A 25,103-nucleotide genomic window follows, 5' to 3' on the forward strand; every position below is an offset into this window, starting at 1 on the left:
TTATGAGATGCAGCCAAAGCACTGCAAGGTAAATTTATGGCTTTAAATGCCTGTATTTAAAAGGAAGAAAGATCTCAAATCAATTACATAAGCTTCCACCTTAATAAATTAGCAAAATAAGAGCAAACTACATCCAAAGTGAGCAGAAGGAAGGAAATAATAAAGATAAAAACAGAAATCAAGGGGCTTCCCTGGTGGCTCAGTGGTTGGGAGTCCGCTTGCTGATGCGGGAAACGTGGGTTCATGCCCCGGTCTGGGAAGATCCCACATGCTGCGGAGCGGCTGGGCCCGTGAGCCATGGCCGCTGGGCCTGCGCGTCCAGAGCTTGTGCTCCGCAATGGGAGAGGCCGCGACAGTGAGAGGCCCGTGTATCACACACACACAAAAAAAACAGAAATCAGGGCTTCCCTGGTGGCGCAGTGGTTGAGAGTCCGCCTGCCGATGCAGGGAACATGGGTTCGTGCCCCGGTCCGGGAGGATCCCACGTGCCGCGGAGTGGCTGGGCCCGTGAGCCATGGCCGCTGAGCCTGTGCGTCCAGAGCCTGTGCTCCGCAATGGGAGAGGCCACAGCAGTGAGAGGCCTGCGTACCGCAGAAAAAAAAAAAAACAGAAATCAGTGAAATAGAAAAGTAATACAGAAAATCAAACCAGAAGTTGGTCCTTTGGAAACATTAACAAAATTGACAGAACTTTAGCCAGATCAACCAAGAAAAAAGGAGAGGAGACACAAATTATAGAAATCAGGAATGCAAGGGGACACAAGCATCAACTCTACAGAAATCAAAACAATTACAAGGTAATGCTATTAACGACTTTATGTCAGCAAATTAAACAACATAGGTGAACAGAAATTGCTAGAAAAACATATCAAAACTGATTCAGGAAGAAATAAAAAGTCTGAATAATTCAGATGATGACAAAGAAATTGAATTAGTAATTTAAAATCTTCCTGCAAAGAAATCCCTGGGCCAGATGGCTTAACAGGATTTGTTTGAATTGTACCAAACATTTAAAGATGAAATAGCACTAATGCTTCAAAACTTTGAAAACAGAGGAGGAGGAGGAGGAAACATTTCCCAGCTCTTCTTGTGAAGCCAGTATTCAAAGCCAGACAAAGACATCACAAGAAAACTATAGATTAGTGTTCCTCGTGAATATAAATGCAAAAATCCTCAACCAAATACCAGCAAACCAAATTCAACAGCCTATGAAAAGGATTATATACCATGACCAAGGGAGATTTGTTCCAGGAATCTAAGGGTGGTTCAACATAAGAAAATTGATGTAACACACCACATTAATAGAACAAAGGGAAAAAAAACACACAGTCATCTCAATCAATGCAGAAAAAGCATTTGACAAAATCAGGCCTTTCATGATAAGAACATTCTGAAAACTAGAAATAGGAGAGAATTTCCTCCGTTTAATAAAGGATATTTATGGAAAGGAGGAATCAACTTCAAACCCACTAAAATAGCTATAACAGCAATACAGACAATAACAAGTGCTGGGAGGATGTGAAACAGATGGTAATAGCAACTTTTAAGGCAGAAAAGATATATCATGTTAAAGAGAAGTAAGCTAATAGACAGTAATGATCAGAAAAGAAATCTATTTTATTGGAGGAGGAACATGTACCAAGTGTAATTAGTAGAAATGGGATGTGTTAAGTTAGTGAAATCAGGGGAGGTTTTTACAGAAAAAGTAATAGGAAGGAGGGACTGAAATGTGTTTACATTCCTACAACTAGAAAAATAAAATGAGCCAATTTTAGCAGAAAGGACCCATCTGAGATGTGGTTACACATGCTCCGCTCCCAGTTGCCTTGATTTTGAGCTCTTGTTACTATTTTGGCAAAAGCTGGTGAGGTAGAAAAGGTGAAGCAACTCACAGTCTACCTAGCTCCACCTTATGGAATGTCTGAGGAGGAGCTTGGGAGAATTTAAACTCAGATCATAGGTCAGTAGACTTTGATTATAAATAGTAGGGGATGTACTGCTCCTGCAACCTCAAGAAATTCTTGGATATTATAAGCCTGTTTGACCTCTCGTTGACTTTGCTGTAGTCATTTTCAATAAACCAGATGACCACGAATCGCCACCGCTTCATCTGTTCTATCCAGATGTATTTCTACAAAGGAGGAAACCCTGGGGTTGAGAGCTCATTCTACTGATATGGCAGCTTTTGTGAATTGTTCTTATTGTCCTGTTACTACACATTTGTGGCAGCTGTCTTGATCTTCTTGTCCTTTGGATTCATCTAGGAGAGTTGAGCCCACACTGTTGGAGGAATGAAGAAACAGAAAACTGAGAAGATGGGGCTCCGGGGAGAATCTGGGAGTTTGTTAGCTTAGGAGACCTAGAGCAACCACTTGCTGTAAGGATATTGAGGGGAAAATAAGAAAGAGGTTTTGTTATTGAAAAATGTTACTGTAGGCTATGAGTTGGATCTTTTGTTTTGTTTTGTTTTTTAGATTTATTTTATTTTATTTACTTTTGGCTGTGTTGGGTCTTCGTTGCTGTGCGCCGGCTTTCTCTAGTTGCGGTGAGCAGAGGCTACTCTGTTGCGGTGCACAGGCTTCTCATTGTGGCGGCCTCTCCCGTTGCGGAGCACAAGCCCCAGACGCGCGGGCTTCAGTCGCTGTGGTTCGCGGGCTCAGTAGATGTGGCGCATGGGCTTAGTTGCTCCTCGGCATGCGGGATCCTCCCAGACCTGGGCTCGAACCCGTATCCCCTGCATTGGCAGGTGGATTCCCAACCACTGCGCCATTAGGGAAGCCCCTGGATCGTTTGTAAGTTACCTTAAAGACTAAAGAAAATATTGAAATTCTTATATTAATGACATCTGGTTGTCGATCTGTACTTTGATTGTGGTTCCGTGAAGAGATCGAATAACATGGGTCCCCAGCTCTTAAATGGATTACTTGTACTCCTGCTGCTGCTTCTGTTTTTACTTCCTCTGTGCTTTCACTCCTTTTTATGCTCTCTTTCTCCTTTGCTTTCATTTATTATCCAAATATTTATTCTCTAAGTCTCCACAGTGGCAAGGTTGCGTATAGAAGCAAAAGTCATTGTAATGTGAATATACTTACTAATGAACTGACTACTTATAAAATCAGACCTCATACATGTTTCTATTTGTTTAATTCTCGTATCTATCCTGCCCAATGGTCAGTATCTTTGTTGGTATCAGTCACTTGTTGATGGTGGATATTGTTAACATCTGACAACATAATGCAAGTACAGTAAAAAATTAATTGCAAAGTGAAATTATCCTGGGACTTCCCTGGTGGCGTAGTAGTTAAGGCTTCGTGCTCCCAATGCAGGGAGGCTGAGTTCGATCCCTGGTCAGGGAACTAGATCCCACATGCATGCCGCAACTGAGAGTTCACATGCCACAACTAAGGAGCCTGCGTGCCTCAACTATGGAGCCAGTGAGCCACAACTAAGGAGCCCACAAGCTGCAACTAAGCAATCTGCCTGCCACAACTAAGACCCAGTGCAACCAAATAAATAAATATTTTTGAAAGTGAAATTATCCTTACAAGAGATGCAGGATTGTATGAAGTTGATGAATGTTAAAGAATTGCTTGCACCACTGCAAAGCCATTGACAACTGAGAATCTAGAAATTTTTTATTAGTTAACAGTAAAAGAGAAAATCAACAAAAGATGACAAAATAGATTCTTCTGGACACAACTGATAAGAACAGTGTGGTACAAAGAGAGTCCTTGGGAGAACTGTAGGGCCTAAAAGAGTTTTGCAAAAGTAACTGCAAAAAATCAAAGGTGTCACATGGCATTCTCACTGAATTTGTCTGAAAAATTGTAAGCCCACCAAAAAAAAAAATTAACAATTGATTCTTTGTTGTTCCAAGGATTAGAAAGAGGTTGTGATTATAATCTAAATTTTCCTAAATAAAATAATACAAATTGTGTAATGTTTTTTGTTTTAGCTTCATGTTACAGAAAAAATTTCAATCATAACCTTTTCTTTTCACTAATTACTATGATATTTTGTTGCCCCTCTTAGACAAATTGCACTTGTGCCAGTTCTTCTCACACTTCTATTTTTGTTATATTTAAATCTGGAATGATATACCAAAAAATGACATGGAGTGTACTTTATTTTCTCTCTTTTTTCCCCCTTTATCGTCTTTTAAAATTAATAAATAGGTGCTATTTGGCTTTTTGTTTGTTCTTGTAGAATAAGATTGCAAATGTTTTCCGGTGCTCCGCTTAGAATGTGTTGTTTTTTTTGGTTTTTTGTTTTTGTTTTTGTTTTGTGCGGTACACGGGCCTCTCACTGTTGTGGCCTCTCCTGTTGCGGAGCACAGGCTCCGGACGTGCAGGCCCAGCGGCCATGGCTCACCGGCCCAGCTGCTCCACGGCATGTGGGATCTTCCCAGACCGGGGCACGAACCCGTGTCCCCTGCATCGGCAGGCGGACTCCCAACCACTGCGCCACCAGAGAAGCCCTAGAACGTAATTTTTTGCCAACATCCTTTTAAATTAGAGTTTAAATGGGTATAAGCAATATTTGAGTTGCCAAGGGTAACCAGGTAGCAAAAGGAAGTCCTCTAAACTACTTAAAGGTCTTCAAAGATATACATTTTTAAAAATTAAAAGTCTCAGCAAGGACAATTGAAAATTTAAACACTCATTGTTCTTAAGCTAGAATAGTGCTGAACACAGAGGGGCTCAATTAATATTTGCTGGATAGATGGATTCTGAGTGAAACTTGGACTGAATATGTCTGTCTCATCTGCAGTGCCCACCGAAGGTTCCTATTTCACCAGTTCCAGAGTGGGAGGCAAACGAGGGATTATCAAGGAACTGGCAGTCACGTTGCAAGGACCAGAAGATGATACCCTACTGTTTGAATCAAGGTTTGAGAGTGGGAACCTGCAGAAAGCTGTTAGAGTGTGAGTAACAAAGAGGAATTTCCCAAAGGGATGATGACTGAAGTGACTGAGAAGTGTCTTCAGGAATCATGTTAGCGATCAGGAGTGTTTTTGTGAAAGAGAAAAGTGATGAGAGGTAATTGTGAGGACGATGGAGAAGAATGGAATCATTGTGACTCATACTTTTCAGAATGAAAATTTATCTAAATTATTTTTTCTACTTCTAAAAGAAATTAGTGCATGTTTGAAATTTGCATTGTTGACCTGAAATAAACAGACTGTCAGATATTTCTCCAGCAAAGATGCATTTATTCAGGATTGGCAGAGGACTGCAATTCAGGGTCTGCAACCACGGGGGGCGCCACATGCAAGTCCTACACTACAAGAGAGGGAGAACACTTTCACTGAGAGGAGAAGGAAGTTAGGAGGGCTCCAGTAAACAAAGGGTCCGTGGCTTTTCATTGGCTGAGTCCTTGCCAGGAAGGAAAAAGAGTCTTTTTTTCTTCCTTTTGGGCTCTGCTATCATTGCAGGGCATGAGAGCTCCCTCTTCTGGTCTCCCAACTCCATTTAATTGGGTTTCTGGTTATTAATTTTTTACAGTCTCAATAAAAATACCATAAAAGTTGCAGTTCTATAATCTTACCTCCTGGATGCAGCAACTGTTTATAGTTTGGTGGATATGCATTAATTCTCTCTCTCTCTCTCTATAATATACACAAATTATATATTTTTAAAAATAGGAAAGTGGTATACATACTGTTTTACATGTTGCTTTTTTCCACTTAATAAATTTTAAATGTTTTTCTATGGCCATATCACATATGTTCATATTATCCTATTGTATGGATACTCCAGACCTTATTTACCTTGTCCCCAACTGATGGGAAATTAAGATGTTTACAGTATTTTGCTTAATGAATTAATACCCTTATGCATTTTTTTTTTTTGGCCGCACCGTGCAGCTTGCGGGATCTTAGCTCCCCTACCAGAGATCGAACCCATGCCCCCTGCAGTGGAAGCGCAGAGTCCTAACCACTGGACCACCAGGGAATTCCCTGCATTTATATTTTTAAGTATATGTGGTTTTATGAGATAAACTCTAGAAATAAAATTGTTGGTTCAGGGTTGATCACTTCAGTACGGCTAGTGTTTGCCCATTTGCCCTCCCGATGTGATTTCAGTCCCCATCAACAGTGTGTGAGAGTGCCTGGTTCCCAGCACTGGAATGTTGATGAGATGGAGGGGGAAAGGGCATCCTATTTTAATTTGTACTTCATTAACTATGCATGTGGGTGAATATCTTTCCATGCTTTTTGGCATTTGTATTTTGTCTTCTGCAAGTTCAACAAGGTGAAAGCATTCCAGAGATGCCCCTTCATCTTCAAATAAGTGAGGATCAGATATAAAAATAGCACAGAGGGCTTACAGGTCTCCTCTACAGTGATGATGTCCAGGATGTAGCTAACAGCCAACATGGGGCTCTGGCTTCACTACCGTTCAGTGTGTTAAAGAGAAATATGTTGAAGTGGTTAGAAACTGCTATTGGATACTCTCAAAAGATACCAAGAAGCTCACAGTGCTCCCAGAAATGCTGTGCAGCAGTGTAAGTTTTGAGATTCTTCCTGTCCCACTCCGAATAAACTTTCTTTTCCCAAGTTCCTGCTAGCCTAATATGTGAGTTGGAAAACTAGGGAAACAAGAAAACAAACGTGTGATGTAGCAGGCTTTTCTGTTGTAATAAGATCTGTTTTTACCAGAGGGAAACAATGTTTTTTGAGGGGCGTGTGGAGTTGTAGAGATATTCTTCTGTGTTCTCTATTACAGAAACACCTATGAGTATGAACTCACCTTGCGAACTGACCTCTACACGAATAAGCACACTCAGTGGTTTTATTTTCGAGTTCAGAACACCAGAAAAGATGTCACCTATCGCTTCACCATCATCAACCTCCTGAAACCCAAGAGCCTTTATACGATAGGGATGAAGCCACTCATGTATTCCCAATTGGATGCCAGCACCCACAGCATTGGCTGGAGGAGAAAAGGAAATGAAATCAGGTACTATAGGAACAGCACGGATGATGGGCAGCAGCCCTTTTACTGTCTCACGTGGACCATTCAGTTTCCACATGACCAGGACACTTGCTTCTTTGCACACTTCTACCCATATACGTACACCGACTTGCAGTGCTTCCTCCTGTCAGTGGCAAACAGCCCCGTCCAATCTCAGTTCTGCAAACTCCAAACTTTATGCAGGAGCCTTGCAGGAAACACCGTCTACCTGCTCACCATCACCAACCCAGCCCGGACCCCTCAAGAGGCAGCTGCAAAGAAAGCTGTGGTCTTGACTGCCAGAGTGCACCCTGGGGAAAGTAATGGCTCCTGGATGATGAAAGGCTTTTTGGACTTCATCCTTAGCAACTCCCCAGATGCCCAGCTCCTCAGAGATATCTTTATCTTCAAAGTGGTTCCCATGTTAAATCCAGACGGAGTGATCGTGGGGAATTATCGCTGTTCATTGGCTGGAAGGGACTTGAACAGGCATTATAAAACTATTCTGAAGGAGTCTTTCCCTTGCATCTGGCACACCAGGAACATGATCAAGAGGTGAGGCCTTTATCTGTTGGTCTTACTCCGAACGCTGTCAGCACTCTCTGATGGCATGAGATCTCTTCTCGTAGCATAGGAATCGGGTATAGCTTTGTGGACAGTCTTCAACGTTCTCTTTGCAGCCACTTGGGTTTGTTCATTTTCAAACTTTAAATCATGTCTTATCTTTGGGTTGAAACTGAACATGCGAGATTTCAGCTAGAAGCATTTCACTTATAAGTGAAATGATTGAATGGAAAAGGTCAAAAGTCAAGGAGTTATAGGTCTTCATGATGAGACCTGTGTAACAGTAATAGTATTAGTAGTACCTAACAATTAGTGCTTATGTACGACGGGCAGTATTACCCATGACCCGTTTAATCTTCACATTTACCCTGTGAGGTAGGCACAATCAATATCCCCATCTTGTATATGATGAGGAAATTAAGGCCCAGAAAGTTTAAGAAACTTGCCCAAAGTCATAGAGCTAGTTCTCTGGTTGCAGAGTCTGAATGCCTTATTACCATCTTATATTGCCTCTTATGAAGAATGAATAATAATGGGACTTCCCTGGTGGCTCAGTGGTTGGGAGTCCGCCTGCCAATGCAGGGGACACGGGTTCGAGCCCTGGTCCGGGAAGATCCCACATGCCTTGGGGCAACTAAGCCCGTGAGCCACAACTACTGAGCCTGCGCTCTAGAGCCCGTGAACCACAACTACTGAAGCCCGTGCGCCTAGAGCCCATGCTCCACAACAATAGAAGCCACTGCAGTGAGAAGCCTGATCACCGCAACAAAGAGTAGCCTCCGCTCGCCGCAACTAGAAAAGCCCGCGTGCAGTAACAAAGACCCAACGCAGCCAAAAATAAATAAATAAATTTATTTTTTAAAAAAAGAATAATCAATCTGCATTTTCCAAGCATATATAAAAGCAGTTGAAGCCTATGATAGAATAGCACCCGCCTTAAAGGAGCTTCCATTTCACTGGGCATGAAACTGCAGCAGATATGAATATGTGAACGCACACACCTTCTCACCATATCTGTGTGAATGGCTGAGAGTAGTGTTGGGTTGGTAGGCAGAACGGCTAAGAGCATATATTGCAGTCAGGCAGGCCTGGGTTTGAGACCTGGTTTTACTACTGGCTGGTTCTGTGACCATGGAAGTGATTTAACCTCTCTGCGCTTCAGCTTTCTTATCTGTAGAATGGGGATAATAATACCTGTGCTCGGTGGTTACTGTGAGGATTCAATGAAATAATCCATGTAATCTATTTAGCACAGTACCCTCACATTGTAAATGTGGGGCATTATTGTTACCACCATCATCATCATGGAGAAGGTGTTTGGAGGTGTCCTGGTAATCAGGAAACAAAGAAGAGCTGAGTCTTAAAGGAAATAGCCCTGGAATGTCAGAAACCAAGGCTTTCTTTGGTTCTTTCCCCTCTCTACCTCTCTCTCTCTTTCCACAGTCCTGCACCAGAGTGGGCTTTCCTTTAGTAGATTTTCTCCTCTTGTCAGCTTACGCAAGGCCTACCCATCTCCCCTTTCCACATCCCCTTTTCCATCAAGTTCCTCTGGCTGGCAGAGGCAAGGAGTGCTGGTGACATGTTTCCAGCAAGGACTGAGGTTGGGCATAGGGTTCTTTGAAGGTCATTAGGGGTTGAAATTTTCTTGGGGGGGAAAGTATCAACAGACATCCTTAAGGAAGAGACTCCAAAGGATCCTTGATCATGCTCATGCCCTGTATATCCACTGAGTTTTTTGTTTGCCTCCCCCAACCCCAACAGACTTCTTGAAGAAAGGGAGGTTCTCTTGTATTGTGATTTCCACGGCCACAGCCGTAAGAGTAATATCTTCCTGTACGGCTGTAATAACAGCGATCGCAAGTTCTGGCTTCACGAGCGAGTCTTTCCTTTAATGTTAAGCAAAAATGCACCAGATAAGGTAAGCATGTAAGGTAATTTTCTGTCCATTGACTAAGGGGGAAGGATAACTCATTGCTTCCTATATGCAGTGTTTGATTTGCCGCTTTTCTGTCTCCATTATCTTGGGTAAATCCCAGCTACCTGGACTTCAAGAATTTAGAAACGTGTGGCTTTAAGAATTACTGTGTGTCCGATGAAAAGATAAGTAAAATGTAGTATATCCACACAATGGAATGTTACTTGGCAGTAAGAATTAAGTAGTGGTATGCTAGGACACGGATGAACCTTGAAAACATTATGCTAAGTAAAAGAAGCTAGACACAAAAGGCCACATATTATATGATTCCATTCTATGAAATGTTCAGAAGAGGCAAATCTATAGAGACAGAAAGTGGGTTAATGATTGCGTAGGGCTGGTGGGGGGAGGATGGCATGGGGAGTGACTGCTAATGAGGGGTACTGGGTTTCTTTTCAGGGTGATGAAGATGTTCTAAACTTAGGTTATGGTAATGGTTGCACAACTCTGTGAATATCTTTAAATCACTGAACTGTGTGCTTTAAATGTGTGAATTTTAAGGTATGTGAATTATATCTCAATAAAGATGATTTTTTTAATTGCTCTGGGCACAAGTTCAGACTCTTAGTAGGTAGAATTCTCTATCATCTTTCATCCTGTGTTTGGCAGTGGAAGAAGGCACTGAAGGACAAATGCTAATATTGCATGAGCCTCCACAGAAACGTTTATGTAACACAAGATCACAAATAACTGCAAGATATTAAAGGGCTAATCAAAACAACTTAAAAGTCTTTAATAGTTGGCTGAGTAACAGCTCTGTGACAGTTGTATCTGCATTGATTTAGAAGCTGGTTTTCAACATCATAAACAGATTCACAAAATGTAACTGTCATTGGAAAGAAGAAATTAGGCTGGATTCAGAAAAGTATTTAAATGACGGTGTAAATTTTCTCACATAAAGGCATAGGACAAATATCTGGTCTCTGCTACTCTTATCTGTAAAAACAAAGAAGAAAGAAAAAGGAAGCTTTCTTTCCTTCTGCCCTTTATCCCTCCCTCCCTTCTTTCCTTTCTTTTTCCTTTTCTTTTTTCAATCTTCCTGTTTTTTCCAGCGATCTCTTTCCTTCACATGAAATCCCAACCGGAACCTAGCGTTTAAAACAATGAAAAGCAGCGCTGCGCTAGTTGAAGTGGGCGGAGGGCTCAGCACCACCCTGCCGTCCTGTGTCCTCCTCAGTCCTTGCAGCAGGAGCGCCCTGGGGCTCCGCGGTAGAACCTCTGGATTTCAGAGAGCACAATTCAGAAATCACTGGTAGTGAGACGCCTTTCAACTCTAAAGCATTTTCAGCGGGGCAGGATAGGTTGGGATAGTTGCGAAGTATATTGTTTACAAACTCCAAGTGAGGAAAGAGAATTGGGGCGGTCCTGAAAGGCAGTGGAGGATACTGAACTCCAAGCCAGAAACGTTAGTGATGAGGAGCAGAAGAGCTCTAGGCAGAGGCTGCAGGGGCGGGGCACACACAGCTCATAGATAGATAGACCCAAGGGCTCAAGTTGGGGAGGGGCAGAAAGCAAACCTTAGAAAGGCTGGCTAGTGCCTTGAATGCTAAGGTAAGCCAGCATTCCCAAACGGGCCCTCAAGGAACCCTAGTCCTTGCACAATGGCCCTGGGGAAGGTGGCAAAAGAAAGGAAGGGTTCACGGGCAATGAAAATCAGGATATACTCTCTCCCCTTTGGAGGGTCAGCGTTCACAGCAACATATTAAATGCTCTGAGAAGTCCTGCAGAGGAGGCCTGTTTAGTCTTGTTAAACCTTCTTCTCCCTGACCAGCAGAACTCATTGTTTTCCTCTGTGACATCTAGTAACATCTCTTAGAATTAGTATTTTATGGAACATACGTTAGGAAGTAATATATAGAACCCAAGGCAACCATTTTTTTAATTCATATTAGTGAATTTTAGACATCTTAACGTTTGCCAATTTATAATTAGCAGAGGGCTTGGATCTCTCTTTAGTTCTCTTTTCATAGTTGTAATTTTAAAGTCCAAAAGTGCAAAGAAGGAACAGGACGTGTCGTGATGTGGCGGATGGGAATCCTAAACAGCTATACCGTGGAGTCTACCTTTGGTGGGTCCACCCTGGGTAAGCTCTCTTTTGTATATCATGAGACAGCATGGCAAGGGGACGCCAAGCAAAGCATTGGGGAGATGAAATCTCCTTGATTAGGGAAATAATTGACCTAGAAGATTTTCTTGTCTGTGCCTTAATGTTAAATGTGAGAACCCAAAATATGAGTGTGAAATGTAATACCTGATGGGGCAGTATAGCATAGTTGTTGCTCAGGCCCTGGAAAACAGGCAGGTCTGGGTTTGACTTTCCGTTTACTGGCGATAATAATAGTACCTGCATTACAGGCACTACTTAATGAGGCAGTCATGTAAAGCACTTGACATAGTGCCTACCACAGAGTAAAGCCTCAGTGACTGTAGCCATCATGATTGTAAACTTGTTCATTGTCAGAGATTCTCCTGAATCAAACTAAAACTAGAAGGAGAGAGACCCTGTCCAGAAGCGTAATATCCTAGAATCATAGGTGGTGTTTCTAACGAGATATTCATAAATTAGATTTGCATTTGCTCATTAAGATTTAATAAGAAGTGTTATGGATTTTTTCCGCAGGCGACAAAAGAGACACTCACTTTACCCCTGAGGATCTAAAATCCCTGGGTTATCATGTCTGTGACACCCTTCTGGACTTCTGTGATCCTGACAGAACCAAGGTAAAAATGGGGTTTCAAGAAATATGGTGGGGCTTCCCTGGTGGCACAGTGGTTGAGAGTCCACCTGCTGATGCAGGGGACGCGGGTGCGTGCCCCGGTCTGGAAGATCCCACATGCCGCGGAGCGGCTGGGCCCGTGAGCCATGGCCGCTGAGCCTGCGCGTCCAGAGCCTGTGCTCCGCAACGGGAGAGGCCACAACAGTGAGAGGCCCGCGTACCGCAAAAAAAAAAAAAAGAAAGAAAGAAATATGGTGATGTTACTGTGATCGTTTTCACATGGGTCCGAAGTCAGCCCGGTGGGATTACAGGCAATCTTTATTTTCCTCTTAATATTTTTCTGAAGTTTTTCTAATCAAAGAAAATAAGAAAGCCCCCAGCCTGCAGTCTCAGCAAACGATAAGACCTCATACTTTCCCAAGAACAGAGGCCATGGTGCCAGCTTCCCTTCAGCACACCTCTCCCTCACTTCTAGGCTTAGCTGTGGCAACACCAATTCTTACTTCCCTTCCTCCTATTTCAGAAAATCAGGTGTCCTTTCTCTTCTCCAAAACTATCCCTGTCCTTCAAGCACTTGCCAACCTCCCCTGTGGCCTCCCTGAGGTCTTGCCTCAGTTACCTCCTCTCTTTTCTGTGCCCTCAGTTTTTTCCTTTTCTTCTTCCCCTCAACTGCAGATGTTCTCAAGCTGCCCCCATCCTAAATCACAAACAAAGGTTTCCTTTGGCCTTGTTGCTCCAGGAGATTATTTCTATTTCCCATCACCACTCGCCTTCTTAAAAGGGAGCCTGGGGGCTTCCCTGGTGGCGCAGTGGTTGGGAGTCCGCCTGCCGATGCAGGGGACGCGGGTTCGCGCCCCGGTCCGGGAGGATCCCACATGCCGCGGAGCAGCTGGGCCCGTGAACCATGGCCGCTGAGCCTGCGTGTCCGGAGCCTGTGCTCCGCGGCGGGGGAGGCCACGGCAGTGAGAGGCCCGCATACGGCCAAAAAAAAAAAAAAAAAAAGGGGAGCCTGTACTCATGGTCTCTAACTCATCTCTCATACCCCCTCTGAAATGTCGGCCCTGGGAACACATGACGTGCACCACTCTGGATGCAACTGTTCAGTTAAAAAATACTTAAAAGACACCTTGACCTCAACATAGGGCCTGTTAAATCAGATTTGCCATAGGCCAAATTCTGAACAACCCCATTCTAACTTTCCCTACCTTGCTACTCAAAAAAATAAGATAAATCAGACCTTTGCATTGTTCAAGAAGTATATTATTGGCTTTAGCCAGGGAAAAGTGACTAAAGCAGTGTTCACTGATATTCTGCCCTAAAAATGCTTCAGTCAGTTCCTACAGCTCATGTAACTTATTGTTAACATGTCCTTAGTAGCAGAGGTTACAGCTTACTCATCTTGATGTCCCCAGCAATAAATAAAGTGCCTTTCAGCATATACTTAGTAAATATCTGATGAATAACTAAATGAATAATCAAAAATAGTTCTTTTTTTCACTTCCATAGTTCATGCAGTGTCTAGCAGAGCTTAAAGAGCTCTTACAACAGGAGATCCATAAGAAATTCAAAGAACTTGGACGAGATATGGATTTAGAAGGAAGCTGGAGTGATGTCTCTTTGTCTGACATTGAATCCAGGTAACAAACTTCATTTCAAAGAAAAACCATAGGGGTTCTATTTTTTTTTTAATTGTCTTGCCTGCTCTGTTGTTTTGTTGGTTTTGAACCTCAGGTGCAAAATATTGAATAAATCACGGCACATTTGAATGCACTTCATTCCTTCAACAACTATGTATTGAGTGCCTGATCTTTGACAGCCTCTTTTCTAGGCTCTAGAAAGGGTTAGAGAGACGGGCAGGCAGTTTGTGTAGGGCCTCGTAGGCAATTGTGAAGCCTTTGTCTTTTACTTCAAGGGAGATGGAAAGCCTTTGGAAGGTTTTAAGTACACAAGTATCATGACCTGACTTAGGTTTTACTGGGGCTGCTATGTGGAAAAGAGATTGTAAAGAGGAAAGGTCTAAGCAGGACACTCATTAGGAGTCTCTTGCAATAATACAGAAGAAGGGTGATGGTGCTTAGGGGTGTAGCAGTGTTTGGGGGTGTGGAAATTGGTTGGATTCTAGATATATTTTGAAGTTTCAAACATTAAGATTTGCTTATGGATTGGATAGCGGGCATGAGAGAAAGAGAGAATGACTCTATAATTGGTTGGATGGAGTTGCCTTTAACTGAGCTGGGGAAGATGAAGTGGGTGGAGAAGGTTAGGGGGGTGATGAAGATCAGGAATCTAGTGCTGGGCATGTCCAGTTTGAGGTGTCTAGTAGGTGTCTAAATGGAGATATGGAATAAGCAGTTGGATATATGAGTCTGGAGTTCAGTGTAGAGAGGTCTGATGGAGAGAGTCATCATGGATAGATGATATTTAAACCTTAAGTGTGGCAGATATCCCAAGGGAGTAAGTGCAGGTAGAGTAGAGAAGAGGGCTGAGTCTGAGCTGGGTACCATAGCTGTAGGAGGTTAAAGAGACAGTGAGGAGCCAGCGAATAAGACTAGGAAGGGACCAGCTCGGCCAAAAGGAAACCAGGAGAGTGATTCTTTTAAAGTAAATCAGATCGTGTCATTCCTCTGTTTAAAACACCTCAGTGACTCCACCACTTCACTCAGATACAAAGTCAAGGACCCTACAGTGGCCTACAAGGCTATAGGATCTAGCCATCTGCTACCTCTGTGACCTCCACCCTCACCCTCTCACACACTGCTACAGCTACACTGGCCTCCCCCTCTCTACCTCAGGGCCCTTGCACTGGCAGTTCCAACAGCTCTCCTCCAGATATTCACAATGCTAATTCCTTCACCCCCTTCAAGTCTTTGCTTAAAGGTCAGCTTTTTCAGCGTGGCCTACCCTCATTACTCTAATATTGCAACTTGCTCCCCTGCCTTCACCCTCCTGCCATTCCTCATCCCCTTTACATGCTCTGCTTTTTTCCGTAGCATTTTACCACCTTCTGTATCATTTGTCATTCTATATCACTTATGTCTTTGTTGTGTCTGTTATTTATTGCCTGTCTCCCCCTACTAGGGTGTACGTTCCGCAGGGTCAGAGATCTTTGTTTTGTTCATCTCTGTATCTCATTTACTTAGAACAGTACCTGGCACATAGGGAGAGCTCAATAAATATTTGTTGAATTCATTTAGTATGTAGGATCTCGGGCCCACTCTAATAGTCTCCACAGCTATTTTAGGAAGCCCCAAGGTAGGGGGTGGTTATTTCACAGGTGTGCCAGAACACCTTCTACTCGAGCTTACTGCCCCAGCTGTCCCCAGTCAGAAGGTTTCTGGGCAGGGCATGGCGGCCTTCTGCTAGAGACTGCACTGTAGTCTGTGGTAGAAAGTGGGAAGGGGATGGCTCGCCCACCCACTCTATGTAGCACATTGATTCTGGGTCCTAAAGTAGTTCTGCTGGCTGAGTCTCCCAAATGTCTCTTTAGGAACCTTAAACCAGACCATCAGCCCAGGTAGGGTGTCCCATTCACCACGTCACCTCTTCCACTCTCCCAGAATCCTTTGCCTAACTCTCCAGGACCACTGCATCAAACCCTCTTCACTTTCAGCCTCAAAAACAAAATGCCCCCTGCATATCAAGTCATACATATAGGGCCCAGGGGGACCAACTCAGAAGCATCCTGACTGCATTCTGACAGGCTCAGCAGGGATACTCTGAGGCATTTAGTTAAGAACTACTGAAGCCAATCTGCCAAGCTCTGCACCAGCCTCCATGGGCCTCCTCCTATCCATTCACACGGTTACACAGAAAAGCAGACTGTGTGTGCAAGCCCAGTTTGAGTTTGCTCTGTCTGTGTGCACATACATGATTTTCGACATCTTCTGGGGCATACTGCATCTAATGCTTTTTATCCCATTTGTTAAAGTTTTCTATTACCTCCGAAAGGGACTTCAGAGGCTATTATCTAGTGGCCTCAAAGGCTACTCCTCAGACTGGAAAAGCCTTGTGAGAACAGGGAGTTGGGAATTAGATCAGAGAAGAGAGGGCTTTCTTCCCGCTGCCTTGCTGGCGGGCTCCTCACTGTGCACTGATGGGAGGGCGGGGGGGCATGAGCAGAATGAAAGTGCTGAGCAAGAGTGGTTTGAAGTGCCGTCTTCTCCCAGGAGATTTGAGTTTTGTGCCTAAGACATTTTTTTATATATGGAGGACGTGTCATAGAGTGCAGCTTTCAGTTCTAGCCAACCACACCCCAGGAAAGGGGAAAATATAATGTGACACAGAAGCAAAGGACATGATGAAGGAAGAAAGGATGGATTATCTGTGTCTTCATTCCTCCTAGCCTTTGAAGAAAAGGGGATCCAAAACTTTTGAAGGGGGAATTGGGGTGATCAAAGTAATACTCCTAATCTCTGACCTACAGATTCTTTGTTATTAAATATATGTATTTGCATATTCAACACATTTTTGAAGAGTACCTAGTCAGATTCTTGCTCTCTGAACTGGTAGTGCCTACCTAGACAGGTATGAAGGAGACAAAGCCCCTGCTTTCAGACAAATCCCAGTCCCCTGCTGTTCTCCAGGGCTGCTCATTAAGAATCCTGCAGCCTCTCACAATCACTGCCAAGGGCAGCTTTGCCCATCCGGCCAGTGTTTATTTTGCCACATGGTTCATCTCTGTTTCCTGTGCACTGCCTGGCATGCAGTAGGTGTTCAGAATGAATGAATGGATATGCTTATCAAGAATTCTTAGTAATTGAAACACAGACAATGTGGGCAGATAGCAGACTAGGTGTCCTAATCCCATGCTACTGGTCTGCTAAGTGTTTTACATCCTAGACATTAATAACAGGTATTTCCCTTTTTCCTTTCCTTTTGGAAACAGCACCAGTGGTTCTGACAGCTCCCTTTCAGATGGTCTCCCTGTTCACCTACTGAACACAGCAGATGAGGTAAGACTATAGAGACTCTTGAACCCAGTAAGTAGCAGCCTAAAAAAAGCATGACACTACTGGATAATTTGGAAGAATTTTCAACTATCCCAAGATCTGCAGAAAATATAGCAGTAGCATCCTAACTGGTTCCCCTGCCCTGGAGTCTTTCATTTTGTCCTTTATAACTTCCTTTTTAAAATCTAGGGGGGAAACATGCGAGAACTCCATATTTATTCCAAAATTAATTAAAAGTGGGGAAAAAATTTAACTAAAAATGAAACCCATGTTAAGAGATAGAGGTTATTAGAAATAACCCAGAGTTTCCCTGGTGGCGCCGTGGTTAAGAATCTGCCTGCCAATGCAGGGGACACGGGTTTGATCCCTGGTCTGGGAAGATCCCATATGCTGGGGAGCAACTAAGCCCCTGCGCCACAACTACTGAGCCCGCGTGCCACAACTACTGAAGCCCGCTGCCTAGAGCCCCTGCTGTACAACAAGAGAAGCCACCGTAATGAGAAGCCCGCGCACCGCAATGAAGAGTAGCCCCTGCTCGCCGCAACTAGAGAAAGCCCACGCGCACACAGCAACAAAGACCCAATGCAACCAAAAATAAATAAATAAAATATAAATAAAAATTTTTTAAAATGACCCATACTTTTTATTTTATTTATTATTTATTTATTTATTTTTTGTGGTATGCGGGCCTCTCACTGTTGTGGCCTCTCCCATTGCGGAGCCCAGGCTCAGCGGCCATGGCTCACGGGCCCAGCCACTCCGCAGCATGTGGGATCTTCCCGGACTGGGGCACGAACCCGTGTCCCCTGCATTGGCAGGCGGACTCTCAACCACTGCGCCACCAGGGAAGCCCAAAAAATGACCCATACTTTTTTAAAAAATTAATTAATTTATTTATTTTTGACTACACGGGGACTTTTCTCTAGTTGTGGCGAGCAGGGGCTCCTCTTCGTTGCGGTGTGCGGGCTTCTCATTACGGTGGCTTCTCTTGTTGTACAGCACGGGCTCTAGGCACGCGGGCTTCAGTAGTTGTGGCACGCAGGCTCAGTAGTTGTGGATCACGGGCTCTAGAGCACAGTAGTCGTGGCACACGGGCTTAGTTGCTCCACGGCATGTAGCATCTTCCCAGACCAGGGCTCAAACCTGTGTCCCCTGCACTGGGAGGCAAATTGTTAACCACTGCGCCACCAGGGGAGTCCCACAAATGACCCATACTTTTTAAAAAGTGTTTCTTTGTTTGCATGGTCTTAGGTAGTTTTTCTATATTTCCATATATAAGTAATTTTTCTTCTGCCCCGTCTATTAACAGACTTGTTTTTTACATAGATGGTATAAGAGCTTTAGAAACAGCAAAATGTTTGTGTGGTTCACTATGCCCCTGATTTCCTAGTTGCATTAAGAAGTATCTTCATCATAGGGTGAGTTTAAGGCTGTGTCAGAAGGAACCAGTCATATCAGACTGGACCCTACCGTTTCTTCAGCTGGATTTACAGCAGCATCAGTATAAGCTTCACCACACCATAGGTACCTGGAAAATTAGTCCTGAGCTTCATTTGCTTAATTATTAAAGCCACCCTAGGGTAACAACCAAACTGTACCTATTAAGCACACATCTAATAATCAGTATTATCTGTACCTGCCAATATTGCCATAAGTAATGTGCTTTCACATTTTATATCACAGATGTTTGGTTATTGGTATAGGTGCCCCTTTGGCAGTATATCTGTAATAGGGGGATTTGGGCGGTGTTAAGTGGGGAGGGGTCTCTGGTAATGAGGTAACTGAACTGTTTTTTGATTCTCCAAACCAACAACAGTTCAACACTGTGAGGGCACACATACTGGGTTAGCCATTGTGTCCTGAGTGTTGTGTGAAAAGAGTGCTACATGTGGGTGGGCGTACCTCTGGAATCCTCAATGGCTAATTTCTCTGTACTTTCTGGAATAGTTGAATCAGAAGAAGAAGATGTATAAGAAGAAAAAAAGGAAGCCACTTCAGTCTAGGAAACAGCGAAATAAACAGTATCAGAAAAATAATTTGATGCAGGAGTCAAAGTTAACAGAAGATGCCCCAGTAAGAAAGCTCTGCTGCCTACTTCTACTGTCCAGTTAGAGTTTTCTACAGAGGGAGCAGGACAAAGAGTTAAGGTTTACTCTAAACCAGAAAGGGAATGGGAAATGGGGCGGGGGACGTTTTCTATTTGGATTTCAGAACTCTTCCATGGGTCCTCTGGATATCCCTAAGCAGATTTCAGCTTAGCTCACTAATCCTCCGCTACACTCTAGCATAGCAAGTCTGGGTTTCCACCAAGTCTGGATTTCCAGAGGAAGGAGGTGGTAATGGAAAAGTGGTGGCTAGAACTAGACCAGAGTTGCCCGGGTGGCTGAGAATTCAGGCCTGGTCCAGGCTAAGGACAGTTGGATACCTCCTTCCTGCCTGCCACGCCCACACCATACCCCCTGCTTTCTAAAGATGAAAATGCTTTCAGAGGTGGGAGTTTTACTCTTGGGTGAATTGGGTCAGTTATGAGTAGATTAATTGTAATAGAGCAACTGAAAAATATTCTCTTTGCAATCCTTCTAGGAAGGGGCAGGGTTTGCTTCTACTCTGCAAAAGCAGCCTGCTTTTTTCAAAAATTCACAGAATACCAGTTCTTCAATGATGAAAAATGAAAAACCAAGGTTGAATGAGGTAGTATTTTTGCTTGACTTTTTTTTTTTTTTACTCACTCATGGAAAATTTATTAAAAACCTTTTTTTTGGTAATATGTTTAAAGTGTACAACATGATGATTTGAGATATATATATATATTATATATATATATATATATACACATTGAGAAAAGATTGTCACTGTTTAGTTAACACATCCTTCACCTCAAATAAATATTCACTTTTTTTTTAAAGACCTTATTCCTTTTTTTTTAAAATTTATTTATTTATTTTTGCTGTGTTGGGTCTTCGTTTCTGTGGGAGGGCTTTCTCTAGTTGTGGCAAGCGGGGACTACTCTTCATCGCCGTGCGCAGGCCTCTCACTATCGTGGCCTCTCTTGTTGGGGAGCACAGGCTCCAGACGTGCAGGCTCAGTAGTTGTGGCTCACGGGCCTAGTTGCTCCGCGGTATGTGGGATCCTCCCCGAGCAGGGCTCGAACCCGTGTCCCCTGCATTAGCAGGCAGATTCTCAACCACCGCGCCACCAGGGAAGCCTTTGCTGAGAACTCTTAAGTCCTACTCTGTTAGCAAATTTAAATTATACAACACAGTACAATCAGCTATAGGCACCATCCTATACATGGTAATCTTCACACCTCATTCATTTTATAACTGAAAGTTTGTATCCTTTTACAACCCTCTCCCTATTTTCCCAAATCCCGAGCACCTGGCAACCACCATTCTACTCTCTGTTTCTATGAGTTTGATTTTTTTTTTTTTTTAGATTCCACATGTAAGTGATACCATGCAGCATTTGTCTTTGTCTGGCTCATTTTACTTAGCATAATGCCCTCCACCCATGTGCATATATTTTGTTGCAAATGGCAGGATTTCCTTCCTTTTTAAGGCTGAATTATATTGTTTGCAAGTATTATCTCCCATTCGATAGGTTATCTTTTCATTTTATTGATTGTTTCCTTTGTTGTGCAGAAGCTTTTCAGTTTTAGTCTCGCTTGTTTATTTTTGCTTTTATTGTCTTTGCTTTTGATGTCAAATCCAAAAAATCATTGCCAATGTCAAGGACTTTACCCCCTATGTTTTCTTCTAAAAGTTTTACAGTTTGGGATCTTGAATTTAAATTTTTGATCCATTTTGGGTTGACTTTTGTGTATGGTATAAGACCAGGGTACAGTTGAATTCTTTTGCGCATGTGGATATCTAGTTTTCCTACCACCATTTATTAAGGATACAGTCTTTTCCCCACTGGTTATTTTTGGCTCCTGTGTTGAAAATTAATTGACTATATATGCATGAGTTTATTTCTGGGCTCTCTATTCTGTTCCATTCTTGACTTTTTGTCACACAGATTCTCTGATTTTTCCAATTAGTACATCTCTCTCAGAGGGTGAAGAGTGCAATAGCCCTCTGTCACTCTTACTGTCAGTGCTACTGGGAGCAGGGGAACATTAAAGTTGGTGGGGACACTGACACTGCTTTGGATTAGACACCACTGAAGTCTGATAGCACATATTGGTGAATTGTGATTTTATACCTAAAACATAAGAGCAGGCTGCTTTACCATCCATCCATCCATCCATTCAGCAAAGTGTATTGTGTAACCACTACATGCCAGGCTGTCTACTGGATGCTGGGAGTGCAACATTGAACAAAACACTATCCCTGCCTCAGGGACCTTAGGGTCTGCTGGGTATTTTAACAAGTAAGCAGGAAGTTACATACAGAGTAGGATGCAGTAGGAAACAGAGGAGACAAATTCACCCAACTTTTAGTACTTTGGAGTGTGGCTATAAAATCCTTCATTCTTTTATGTATAAAAATAGGTTTGGGTACAATAGTAGCCAAATAGGGTGCATGAGGCCCTCCTCATGTGGAATGCTGCCCTGTGGTTAGGAATGATAGAATAAGGTCCCACAGCATTACACGGAGGAGCCTGCACAAAGCACAGCCATCTCTGTTCAGTATTGAGGGCCATCTGGTGTCTAGTGTTATAATGGCAAGAGCACAAGCTATGGGGTCTGTCTTGAGTTCAAATTCCATCCACACTATGTAGTTTTCCGTGAGTTACTTGACCACCCAGGGGCTTAGTTGCTGCATCTAAAATGTTGGGGTAATCATATCCACACATAAGGTTGTTGAGAATATTCAATGTGAAACCGTGTGTGAAGTGCCTGGCATATGGTAGGCATTCAATAAGTATTAGTTTCCTTCTTTTCTTCAAATTACTATCTGTTTGTGTTCTGCCTCTCTTTTCACATTAGAGTATCATAATGAATCAACATGCATGAATAAAAAATACTCTGTGAGTTTTATATAATCACACTTGTCCAAGTGGAAAATTTAGTGAGAATGTGTTCATTTATTTCAGTTAAATGGAAGAGACAAAGGCACCTCCCTGGGCCCATCAAAAATGACCCCCTTGATTTTGACTAAGAATAAAGAGAGAATGCAGGTAATTTCACCTAATATATGTATATATATGCCAGCAATTAATTCATTTTTCAAATGTATTATGTGATTTGGAGGGGTGGTGATCTGCAATCCACACAGTATCACCTCCTTGGATTTGTTCTGCTGAGGTGAACATCTAACGTAGTTTGCACCCTCAGGCTACAAACACCTGACCAGCCACGGGCATAGCCCACAAAGTACTGCAGGATGGAGGAAGCCCGCCCAGGGCTAAAAGCTTGCCACGGAGAATTTAGTTTCATTTCAATGAACATTTGTTAGGCAGCTATTATTTTGTAAACCCATGGCAGTATTTCAGGTAAAAAGTGATGGCGAAGCAGTGGTTCTCAACCCTAGGAGGTGTTAACAAACCTGGGTGCCACCATCAGTTGTGAGGGGTGTTTCACATCCACTGTTACAGTGATCGTTCGGTACCGAGGTGTGTGAACGATTTGCTTTTTTAAAATAATAAGTTAGAATGAATTCATATTTATCCCTATAATAACATCTCTCTTGCTCGTTTGCACTTGCATATTCTTTCCTGAGAGGAAGGAAAAAGAAGTAAAGAAACAGCTGGTGATCTGTGGTTTCAAATAGCCCTGATTGTGTCTGTGGGAAAGTGCTGCTCACATGTGTCCGGGTGGAGCAAAGATTGAGGACCACTGGATTACTGTAGGTGCACTAGGTATAGAATGGATGATCCTCTCAAGGTGAAGTCCCTGCCGTCTTCCCAAGTCTGCTGCTAGGGAATTCTCAGGATGATGCTCTCATTTACCCATCAGTATCTTATGGAGGACCTACTATGTGTGGGGCCCTTTGAAGACTGTATGACATGAGCCCTCCCTTAAGGCCGTGATCCTCTAGGAGGGGTAACAAGGTAGATAGTCTAACCACCATGATATAACAGAAACAGAGCAGTGAAAAGAGAGATGTAGATAAAGTCAAATCAAAGAGGATTCTGTTCTGACACACTGATAAGTGATGACTGTCCTCTTTCCTCATACAGCATCCACCGCAGGATGTCTGTGGGTGGCTAAAACCATATCCTACCACTGAAACATGCAAGCTAGGCTGTAACATGTAACTAGGGATTCAGTTAAACACAATATAGTAGACGAATGCCATCCAAACCTTTACTTTTACTTCATTTTCTTTACATTTCTAATTTAATGTTTCTGTAACAGAGATGTAGGCATTTAAATTCCGTGGTAGTTCAGATAAGCAGAGTTTAAAACAGGGGACAGTCTCCCAGCTTGTAAATTAAGCTCTTCTCTTCCTTTGCGTAATGTTTCTAGACAGCTTATAAAATGCAGTCCCTAAACTTCTCAGGGCAATTAAAATACTGCCCATGGACCTTTCTTTGGCTATCAGAGGGACTAGGACAAACGCTTGATTGACCCCTGCCCTGTAACAACGTCAGCTACTTTGGTATTTGAGGGGAAATGCAAATACTTCTCAATGACTCCTGCGAAACCAGCACCAACCCTAACTATAACTTCAGGAATTGCAGCATCAAGTGGTTCACCTTTTATGTCTTGTTTGCACAGAGAGAGAAGCCAGGATTTACAGTATCACGCTCTCCAAAGAGAAACACAAACCCCAGCCAAGAGCCAGCTACAAATACGAAGCCAAACTGGTCCAGGAACAGATATCCTGCCACAAAGGGAGGCCGTACGACTGCGGTGGTATACCCATCCTTGCACATATACACCTACCCATAGGGTGCCTGGGCCATGCCACACAGGCGCTTCCTTGCTGTGTTTTGGGTTAGACACATTTTGTAACGAAGGGATTTGTATGTTAGGGAATTACGTTCATTTGTGGTATTCTGTGTTGTGTGTTCATCATGCACTGTCCTCACCCCAGGTGCTTACACTGTGTTCATGCTCTCAAGATGCATACCTCACAAACTAAATTATTTTTTCATAAAATGAAATTTTATTGTGATGTATCCAAAAGCTTCCCTTATCAGAAATTGAAGTGTGTGCTCGTGAAACTACAACACAGATATACCTCAGTTTAACCAATAGATATTCTCTCTAAAATTATGTGCAAATCACTTTTAAAAGTGCAAACTCTGTTTTAAACGTATTCTGGGAGTTTACTATGTTAAAAGTCTTGTGTCAAAGCTTTCTAGTGTTGAATGATCAGTCTGACTGGGGTATATCAGGTTTGCTCAGGGTGAGGTGTTCCCACATAGAGAAAACAACTCATGTATTACCTGGAAGTCAATGTTGCATATATTATGTTCAGCATGGTTATGTAAGGTTTTTAACCCATTGATTAAAATTCTTTCTCTCCCACAGATTGTTCCCTTTGATTGGTTAACTGCATAGTCTTGTGTGAATAGATATTTTAGATTTTCTATCCCTCGCAAGCACCAAGCACCATCTGCCGGCTACAGCCTGCATGTCAACGTGCTGGAGTCATGTTAAACAAGGGTCACTCCAGTTCATGCCAGGCCTCCTATTTTGACTTTACCTGCTTCCTTTCATATTGGATTGAAAGTTTCCTAGTACGTTTTTTGTCATCACTTTTAAACTCTTTCAGCCACCACCACTACCTAGATGACTAGAGATTAGAACCAAATGGCAACACATTTTATTATAATCCCAGTGTCTGTGTCTTTTTTTTTAATTAATAGACTTTATTTTGAGAAGAGTTCTAGATTTACAAAGAAATTGAGGAGATAGTACAGAGAGTTCCCATATACTGCCCACCTCTCCCCACACACACGGTGTGCGTGGGTTTTTTGGGGGTTTTTTTGGCTTTGTTTTTGTTTTAAATTTATCTATTTATTTTTGGCTGTGTTGGGTCTTCGTTGCT

The 25,103-nt window shown here is 42.9% G+C and overlaps 1 protein-coding gene across 1 annotated transcript in view; it reads left to right on the plus strand.

Annotated features, from left to right (window-relative positions):
- AGBL2 (AGBL carboxypeptidase 2) overlaps positions 1 to 24,094 on the plus strand; it is a 42,414-nt gene extending 18,320 nt beyond the window's left edge. Inside the window, exons 7-17 of the mRNA XM_060103931.1 lie at positions 4,770 to 4,923; positions 6,728 to 7,510; positions 9,281 to 9,437; positions 11,451 to 11,577; positions 12,115 to 12,215; positions 13,718 to 13,848; positions 17,097 to 17,163; positions 19,108 to 19,233; positions 19,744 to 19,851; positions 22,198 to 22,281; positions 23,825 to 24,094. Coding sequence (XP_059959914.1) covers positions 4,770 to 4,923; positions 6,728 to 7,510; positions 9,281 to 9,437; positions 11,451 to 11,577; positions 12,115 to 12,215; positions 13,718 to 13,848; positions 17,097 to 17,163; positions 19,108 to 19,233; positions 19,744 to 19,851; positions 22,198 to 22,281; positions 23,825 to 23,998 — 2,012 coding nt within the window. The 3' untranslated portion in view covers positions 23,999 to 24,094. The remainder of the gene's footprint in view (positions 1 to 4,769; positions 4,924 to 6,727; positions 7,511 to 9,280; positions 9,438 to 11,450; positions 11,578 to 12,114; positions 12,216 to 13,717; positions 13,849 to 17,096; positions 17,164 to 19,107; positions 19,234 to 19,743; positions 19,852 to 22,197; positions 22,282 to 23,824) is intronic.
- Positions 24,095 to 25,103: the final 1,009 nt, after the last annotated feature.

Source organism: Mesoplodon densirostris, chromosome 7 (genome assembly GCF_025265405.1).
Source record: "Mesoplodon densirostris isolate mMesDen1 chromosome 7, mMesDen1 primary haplotype, whole genome shotgun sequence".
Classification (NCBI taxonomy): domain Eukaryota; kingdom Metazoa; phylum Chordata; class Mammalia; order Artiodactyla; family Ziphiidae; genus Mesoplodon; species Mesoplodon densirostris.